At 37.4% G+C, this 9092-nt stretch overlaps 1 protein-coding gene across 1 annotated transcript; it reads left to right on the top strand.

Annotated features, from left to right (window-relative positions):
- Positions 1-201: 201 nt before the first annotated feature.
- On the top strand, positions 202-8785 carry LOC137940548 (zinc finger protein CONSTANS-LIKE 9-like). The gene is made up of 5 exons (XM_068785669.1): positions 202-390; positions 1809-2433; positions 2770-2976; positions 7105-7427; positions 8068-8785. Exons 2-5 carry the CDS (start codon positions 1846-1848, stop codon positions 8195-8197), a joined length of 1248 nt encoding a protein of 415 aa, XP_068641770.1. The 5' UTR covers positions 202-390; positions 1809-1845; the 3' UTR covers positions 8198-8785.
- The last annotated feature ends 307 nt before the right edge of the window (positions 8786-9092 follow it).

Below are 9092 nucleotides of genomic sequence, written 5' to 3'. Positions count from 1 at the left end.
CCACGTGTCAACCAACGAAAGTTGGCTGAGCGAGAAAAGCGAGTGGAGGTCTGAAGCAAAAAGATAATAAGCGCACGTGTGTGCTATCTACTTGCGTCAGATTGGAGCGGTTCAGCATCATTCTATTACAAATACCGTTATGCGATCATATAATTGCTAAAATGCCACTAAAAAGGGCAAAAGGCTCGGCACCTTTTCACGAGCGAGGGACCCGCTTTGTGCACTTTTATACCAAATTCCTCCACCAAGCTACTCGAATCCGGATTTCTGGTCTTAGGGTTTCTTGCCTCTCCCAGCAACTTCCTACCCTTGTTTTCAGTGAATGTCCTGTAGAAGAAGTCTGTGAATCTCAGAAACTCGTTCACTTTAGCTGATTCTCTGGACTTGCCGGTATATTTTCTCTCTTTTATTTTTGGGTCTTTGGAGTAGTTTGATTTTGTTGTGATATGATTTTTTTGTTTAATTTTCATTTTCTGGAGCTTGTATGTGTCGATTCAGATGTCAACTTTGAAATTGAGGAATTATTAGCTTTGAAAATGAGGATTTTTTAAGCATATGGCTTTCGTGGTTATTTTTTCTGTTTGTTTTTTCATTGAGAATCGGCTTACTGTTTTAAAAATCTCTAGGAAATGGTGAAAGTAGGACCTTTAGATTGAGGATTTTGTCATCCTTGATATGACATACCTTAAATTACGCATATTGATTTCTATATTTTTGTGACTATAAAGTGAATTTCTCAGTACCTATCCTAGTATTGAATTAAATCTATCTTCCTGGTTGGTAAGGAAAAATACATTTTGCACGTGTTTATGATCTTTTAAATCTCCGACTAGAATTTTGGATTGTCACAATTGTGAGTATCACTGAAAACGTTGAACTTCAGTGTGCTACAGGTTTATGTTTCTGTATTCTATTTTATTTTATTTTTTGAATGGCTGTGTTAGGACTTTTTGAGACTGAAAGCATAGATCGGCCAGTTTGGTGATTGTACTGAAACTTTAATTCACTTGAACTTCCATCTTTTATTTTTTCATTTGAGGATGTATCTTTATCAAAGTAACTTCTCATGATCCGTTTGACAAACACAAAATGTAGTTTTTAGTTAGCATTGATGCTTAATTTACCTGATTTTCTCTGAGGCCTCTTTCAGTGGTAGTTTTCTGGAGTACTTTGTTTTGATACCTCAAATGGCAACAAGGACTATGACGTAGCAAAAGATACTTGATTATTCAAAAACAAAGTTCTTGGTAGATATCTTACTATGTCTGAAGAACTCTGAAACCATGTAGTGTGATTTCTTTATTACAGGTGTGAGGAAATAGAGGTCATTTTGGTCCAATATTTTGTTGCTTCTTAGCTTTTTGTTTGTTCTACTCTCATGGCATAATATTAATTATCATACTTACTCTTCTTCAAAATGAATTGTGGCATCTTAGAAAAATAAAAAAAACTAAAAGTCTTCCATAGAATGATTTGCTTAACAATGTTAGCAAGAAATGTTCTTTTTGTAATGATACATGACTTTTGCTGGAAGCTTCAATTTTTGTCAATTTTGTTGCTATTATTTTTTTTCATTCTCACTGTAGTATATATCAAAGCAAAAAAAGTGCAGCAGATGTTTTCAAAATGTGTGAATAATTTGTGTTTTTTCTTTTATATATTTATTATCTGTGGAGGCAACCAACCCATTTCTAGGTTTTCCGGTTTGGATTTTAAGAGAAATACTGATGGTGTTTCAGATTGTTATGAGTTATTACTAAATGGTATATGTTTTTCCAAGAGCTGATTTTTCTTAAGTATTTTTGAAGGTTGTGTGTGTATTCTCTAACGAACTAAAAGAGAAACATGGGTCTCCTTTGTGAGTTCTGTGGAGAGCAAAGGTCTATGGTGTACTGCAAACCTGATGCCGCATGCTTATGTCTGTCATGTGACCGCAATGTTCACTCTGCAAATGCACTTTCTAAGCGTCATTTGAGAACCCTTATTTGCGACAGATGCAATTCACAGCCTGCAGTAGTTAGATGCATTGAGGAAAAGGTATCACTTTGCGAAAACTGTGATTGGAATGGACATGGTGGGTCCACCTCGGCATCAGGGCATAAAAAGCATGCAATTAGCTGTTACTCAGGCTGCCCATCTGCTGTAGAACTTTCTAGGATATGGTCTTTCTTTGTTGACTTCCCTTCAATCTCGGATTCAAGTTGTGAGCGGGAAATGGGTTTAATGAGCATTAATGACAACAGCATCAATAATTGTTGGGTCCCTAGAGAAAACAGTGATGCAGTGAACCTGGATATCAAGGACAAAATGCATGAAGTGGAAACTGCAGATAAAGATGATATTTGGGTGGGATCCTCATCAATGTCTGCATTGGATCCAATGTCATTCTGCATGGATCAGCCTGCTAGATCAGTGGAATTAGCTATGTCAAAGGTAAATATATTGCAATAGATACTGAGAAGGTATTATCTGGAAGCTTTCATTGGTTATGGGTGTAATACTTGCTGTTTAACAATTTCTGGTAGCTTTCATGTAGATGTCTTTGCATGGCACTGCAAATATTGCCATTAACAGTTTTACATGTTTAAATTTATGGAAAACTTGCTTCTGAGCAGCATTTTTGAAACTGCATGAGTTCACCTTTACAAATTACTGCTGGGGCCTGCACTTTCTGGATTTAATAGTGAATTGATTAATTTTGCTCTAGTTTGGCGTGTAAGTTGTAAACTGTGTAATGCTGAAAATGTTGTTTTTGTGATCTTTTTTCAGCTCAATTATCCTGGGGCAAAAGGCTTTGGGATTTCTGATGGCAATGACTTGTACGAAGATTTTGATGTGGCTGATGTTGACTTGAACTTTGATAACTATGAAGAACTCTTTGATCTGGATCAGAATTCAGGACACTTTCTAGAGGATGCTGGGAAGGATAGCCTTTTTCCAACAAAGGAAATGTCTGCAACTGATTCATATTGTCAGGTAGAATTTCCTCAGGAGGTTTCATCTCTACTTTCCTACTTTCAGTTTTATCAGATTTTGCACCAAATATGTGTTATCCATATGATGTAACTTGTTCTTCATTATTGACTGTTCACAGTTTTGTTGGTTGGCTATGGTAAAGATGATTTCCTTTATCCAAGTTCTCTGAGGGAATAGAAGGTCAAATGGTGTTCTTCAATTAGCTAATAATGTTTATCATGATTCAGTACCCATGTTGTTTGAGCCTGATAATCTCAGTCTGCTTTATTCATATTGCATGCTTGACATATTTATTGAGGCAAAATACGCATTTTTAATCAATGGTATGTACTCTATACATGATCTGCAACAATTGACTTGGTTGATGTGGATTTCTCCTGCAGTTGTTGTTTTGGCATGTTCATGTCCCCAAGACAAAAATTCTCCCCCTTGCCCTCCCTCCTCCTCCCCCGCCTCCTGTGCTGCATCACCCGCCTCCCCAAAATAAAAAGGGTATGGCATCGTGTACAAATTGAAGCAGTCCAGCATAAAGTTACTTTTAACACATTTAGGATACCATAGGGAGAGGAGTGCAAATAATAAGACACACTTAGGATGCCATAAACTGACTTTTATACAAGTTTCTTTTAGTGGACAAGAGTAATGTTTTAAGTTGGATTATAAGGCTTGGGAGTGAGGTTCTCTTATGATGAATCCCTCGGAAGTAATGGCGATGACACAGTGGAACACCTTCTCTATGCTCCCTCACTTTCAGTACCTTGAGTGCCTTGTTGTGGAAGTTCAGAAGTGTTATGTCCTGGCTTCTTTCTTGGATGGGCCTGCCCTCCTAAAATCAAGAGAATTACTAATGGGGTTAAAGGCAAATGAAATTGAGGAGCATTTGAGAATATAGATAGAACATAGGTGTGATAGAACCATTCAAATTAAAAAAAATAGAGAAATAGAAAATGTTATCCATTGTCAATAACAAGTAAATTGTCCAAATGCCACCATTTGTGTCGTTCAGTCATTAGAGCCTGCTGGAGAGCAATGGCTGCCTCAAAAGACTACGAAAAAGGAGCTTCACTGAGTGGAACCTCGGGTCAGGAGGTCACCAAAGCCTAACTCCAGTGGCACTTGAGGGCAACTCTGAGCTGCTGGTAGAGGGGTCTTTCTCCATCACCATGCTAGTAGCATCCACCTTATACAGCATTGCAATTCCATTAAGTGGAGCTCTAGGCTCTCTTCCATTGCCCCCTCTTAGTGAGGATGGCACTCCATTGTCATCAGCTGACCCTACAAGACAAGAAACACTCTCCATCCTGCTCTCTAGAGACTGGTTATGTTGATGCTACTGAGGACATCTGGAGCCCCCCAATCATTTCTAGAACCCATGCTCCATGGACTGCCAACAATATATCAGACATTAACAGATTTTGGAGTTGCTCATCAATCCCCTATTGTGAGATCTTGTAGCTTTTGTTTTTCTAGTGTTTTTTGGCCTTGTTCTTTTGTTTGTTTTTTTTTTCTTTTATTCCCTTATTTTGAGGTTTTGTGTATGCTTCCTTTGACTTATTGTTTAGGAAGCTCCAAATTGGATAATTTATCAGTTTCATTAATATCCAATGTATCTTGTTGAAACTATGCAGTCATTCATATAGGTTTCGAATTGTTAAAGTTGGCTACTTCCATCTTAAAAGGATTTGCCAAAGTTAGGGGACCTTTTCCCAAATCATCAGTCTTGGGTCATTGAAATCCTTAACATATGAGAATTATTCATCTACTAACAATATATCTCAAGCCTATTCCTAAACATACAACCCATCCTAGCATGAAGTATATTTGGGTATAGAATTATGGGACTTTACTCCACTCCTTCCCCCAAGCAAACAACCCAGAATAAGACATGGAGAACAAATGGATGGTGCAACTTACAAAACTAGGCTATGATTGACTTTGGTACCATGTTGAAGTTGGACTGCATCCATCCCAAGTTGATTAGCCAAAGTTACTTTTTCCAGCTAATAAGTGTTAAGTTGTGGAGCCTAATTAACACCTTACGAGGATTCTGTGTCACGGATCAATCTTTGCAGTAGCCCTAGAAAGTTTCACGATATATTGACTACTGTTTCATTAAGGGTAGTTTGGGGATTTCACACTTTTATTACGGTTGCCCTAGTTTTCTCTTTATATTTGGGGGCACTGTTGTTAGGGTTATCACCCGAAGGAGCATCATCAGTTGTGGCAGAGAAAGGTTAGAGAAAAACACAAGTGTGTGCGATTTTTCTTGTAAACTATTTCATTTTCATAGTGAATTACTTTAGCGGCAGAGGACAGGACAGCTTCACTGCGAATATGTATAAATCTTATATTCTTCATGTTTACTTTTTCTTCTTCTGCGATCATTATTGTTTTTGCTAGTTTTGAATTAGGCGTCTAATTCCTAACATTAAGTCCAGAGTCATCCAAACACAGCCATTATGGGAGTATTACCCACAATCACACACACACACACACACACACACACATATATATATATATATATATATATATATATATATTTGTCATTTTTTGGCATCCATGTCTTCATAGACTTACTGCATGCCTTGTCATTTTGCTTTTTTAGTGATGTTTCTTATCTCTGGACTGGCTACCTATGTGCATGTCATAATTGTGAGAAATCTCAAAATTTACAATTTATTTGTATTTTTTAAAATGGGCTGCTGAAGGTCAAAGGAGGCTACATGAGGCAGAATTTCATTTATTTTGGATATATCACCTCTCTTGTTAATTGGAGATTTTTTTATTTTATTTTTTTAAACAGTGAGAGACTTTATCAAGAAGGAAAAGAGAATATAGGAGAAATCCCAAAGGGGAGAGAGTATCCAGATTGGCACCTGTGATTATGGTTTGAGCATAAAGCAACATTAGTAAATCTGCTTTCTGTTAGCTGCAGGTTTCTCTTATAGTTTCCTGGAATAACGATTTCATCCCTTGGTGAACATGACTAATTGAAGCTTGAGCTAAAGTGGGTTTATTGCTACTGTCTATATCTTTTCTGAAGCTCTCCAGTTACTCTTCCCTTCGCTTTGTGGAAAATTAGTGCCTGAGTTAGTGGCAGTAGATGCTAAAAAACTTTAAAATGTATTTGTAAGCCAATAAGAACATTGGATTCTGAGGTTAATTGTTTGAGTGCCATACTGCCTATGTAGTGAGGCATCTATTCAGTTCAAATTGTAGGAGTAAGTCGGGAACTATTACTGGTGGGGACACCAGTATGCCCATTGGGCCCCACAATTACAGTTTAAATTATTTTTATTTTTAGTTTATCTTTCATAATTTTACTTGATTTGATCAGATAGTGATCTTATCTATTTTGAATTTTAATTTTAATTTTATTTTTAGTTTATCTTTCTTGATATTATTGAAATTGATCAGATAGTGATCTTATCTATTTTTGAATTTTAAATTTCAATTTTAGCTATTTATCCACTATAACAAGATGTTGAATTCAGCTTTGAAGACGAACTAATAAAATCTCCCTGTTTCTGGTCTCTCCCTTTCTCCCTCCTTTTCTTCTTCTTTCTTCTCTAGTCTTCTTCATCTTCTAAATTATTCTACTCAATTCTCCTATTTCTCATTCCCAGTTCTTCTTTCTTCCTCTCTATTTTCCTCCTTTCTCTTTCTAATTCCAGCAATGAACCGACATTCCAATATGTCAATTAAAATTCGCGCTTCGTCCCGCATCAGTTACCTTCAGTCTATTGTAGTGGGGCATTGTATTTTTCAAGTATTGTAGTATAATAACTATCTGAATAAGCTTCTATGAACCTGTGACTTCAAAACTCAAACATAGAAATGTGGTCATCAACCCAAACCTAAATGGGTTTCAGGAAAAAGGAGGATACAATCCTTTTACTGATATCTAATTTCTCTTCGTTTTCAGAAAAATTATATGGTCCATGCATTTACACAATGCCAGAGAAAAACATGCATTTCATGCTGTACAATGGCTATGATGCCTAAAAACTAGTACTGCTTGGATTTGAAGATTGTTATGGTTAAACCGATTATTCTACTTTCGCTATGGCTTTTATACAAACTGTTTCTCAGTGATAAAATTACTTATCATGTTTTTTCTTTGTACAGGCACCGTCAATCGAACAAGTGAAACCTGTGCAACCAGCATGTAGCAATGTAGTCTCAGGTGATTCAGGGATGTCAAATCCAGGGACCAAAAGTGACTCCACCTTTTGCTTTCCAGCAAGGCAAGCTCATTCAGGTCTCTCACTTTCTTTCTCTGGCATGACTGGTGAGAGTAGTGCTGGGGATTATCAAGATTGTGGAGTGTCGTCGATGGTAATGATTGGTGAACCCCCATGGTATCCAAGTGGTGGTCCTGAGAACTCGATTCCAACAGCAAATAGAGACAGTGCAGTGATGCGGTATAAGGAGAAGAAGAAGGCTCGCAAGTAAGCTGTCAAGAATGTTATCCTACTGTAATGAGATGTTTGGCTTCACTTTCAAAAAAATTTCTTTACTCTGGTAACAGCCTTAATGCTGATTGCTGTGCTGTTTCTATTTGGACTAGTCTGTTGCAATTAGGGGTCTCTTGGGTTATAAGTCAGGTAATTTGCCTCCTATAAGAAGCTAGCCATTTTAGTATGGAGCTGGCCCTAACATACCATGGTATTAATGCTAGGTTCAAGTCTTAGTCTGTAGTCTATCCATGCAATCCTCTTCTCAGGCCCTAGTACGTCTGTTCATAAGGCCTGAATGTAACTAGTGATAGTGGATGAAGTCCCATGTCTCTTATGGCTTTGGGCTGTCTATGGTTTTGAAGTTGCACAAAAAGCCTGCCAAGGTTGCTAGACATTTGGAGAGAGAAGCAGGGCCAACTTACGAGTTATTAATTCTTCACATCTGTGTATTGATGCATGTTTGCCTGTTCAGACGCACGGTTATGCATATGAAGTTAAACCGATTGAAGAAATGCTGCATGATATTTCTATTTGGTTATTGTTTTAAGTTTTTTCTACGCTATTTATTTGGAGCATAAAATATTTTGTTTTCATATTATATAGTGACTGACCCAAAAATTGTTTGAATTAGGTTTGAGAAGAAAATAAGGTACGCTTCAAGAAAGGCAAGAGCTGATGTGAGGAGGCGTGAGAAGGGGCGGTTTGTGAAAGCTGGTGAGGCCTATGACTATGATCCACTGAGCCGCACAAGAAGCTACTGAGGATAACAGTCTCAACTGTAACCTCCATCATGGAAGACCCAGGTGACTGAAGAAGATATATACAAAGATGGGTAAATTTTCTGGTTGAATTCTGAAGCCTGGATATAAACAACCCCTGGCGAGGCTCACTTTTTGGACATTTCCGAAGAATGATCAATTTGCTAGCGACTAAATCTGGAAATGACAAGTTCTATTATATGGGGATTAAACCAGCCATTCGATGGGTGGTTGCATCAGCCATTTATATGACTGTGACATCAATCTTCTCCGAATGTGAATGATCGCGTATGCTGGTCCACCTTTTTTCCTTTTTCTTTTCGGTTTGGGTCAATCTGAGATTTCAGCTAAAGATGCGTGACACACCGCAATGAAGCTCCAGTTGGACAAAAAGAAAGGTACTTTCCTTTCGTTTTGCTTGTTTATTGTAAATAATTTCACAACATGTATAATGGAGCTGTAAAGACTGCAGTTTGGCTTTTTGATGTAGAAAAGTTGTTCATAGTTGCAGCAGTAGGTCTCTTGTATCATAATATTATACGTATTGAACTGTTTCAATTATCATAATGTTGGAATCTTCTTGTTAACTTATCCTCTCAGATCTGTCAGCCATTTTTTTCGTTTCTCAACTTAGCCCTTGTCAATAGCATTCAAGATTTCAAGTTGGCGCAACAAAAACACTGCCCTCATGTCGCAAATGAATTCAATCTCAACTACATTTATTGAGTTCTTTCTTGAATAAAGCATGGCTCCTTTTCATCTCTTCTCTTCCACCATTTTGATTTTCTATGAAACAGAGCTTGGCCCCTTTTGCATCTCTGCCATCTCATATAAATCCTCCACTCTGTTCTAGCATTTAACTGCCTTAAGGAACAGAACGTCAGAACCATATAATTGC

This window comes from Aristolochia californica, unplaced genomic scaffold (genome assembly GCF_029961685.1).
Source record: "Aristolochia californica isolate CCGP_79_NKW_82.1479 unplaced genomic scaffold, dmAriCali1.0.hap1 SCAF_9, whole genome shotgun sequence".
NCBI lineage: Eukaryota > Viridiplantae > Streptophyta > Magnoliopsida > Piperales > Aristolochiaceae > Aristolochia > Aristolochia californica.
This window is presented reverse-complemented; position numbering and strand designations above follow the sequence as displayed.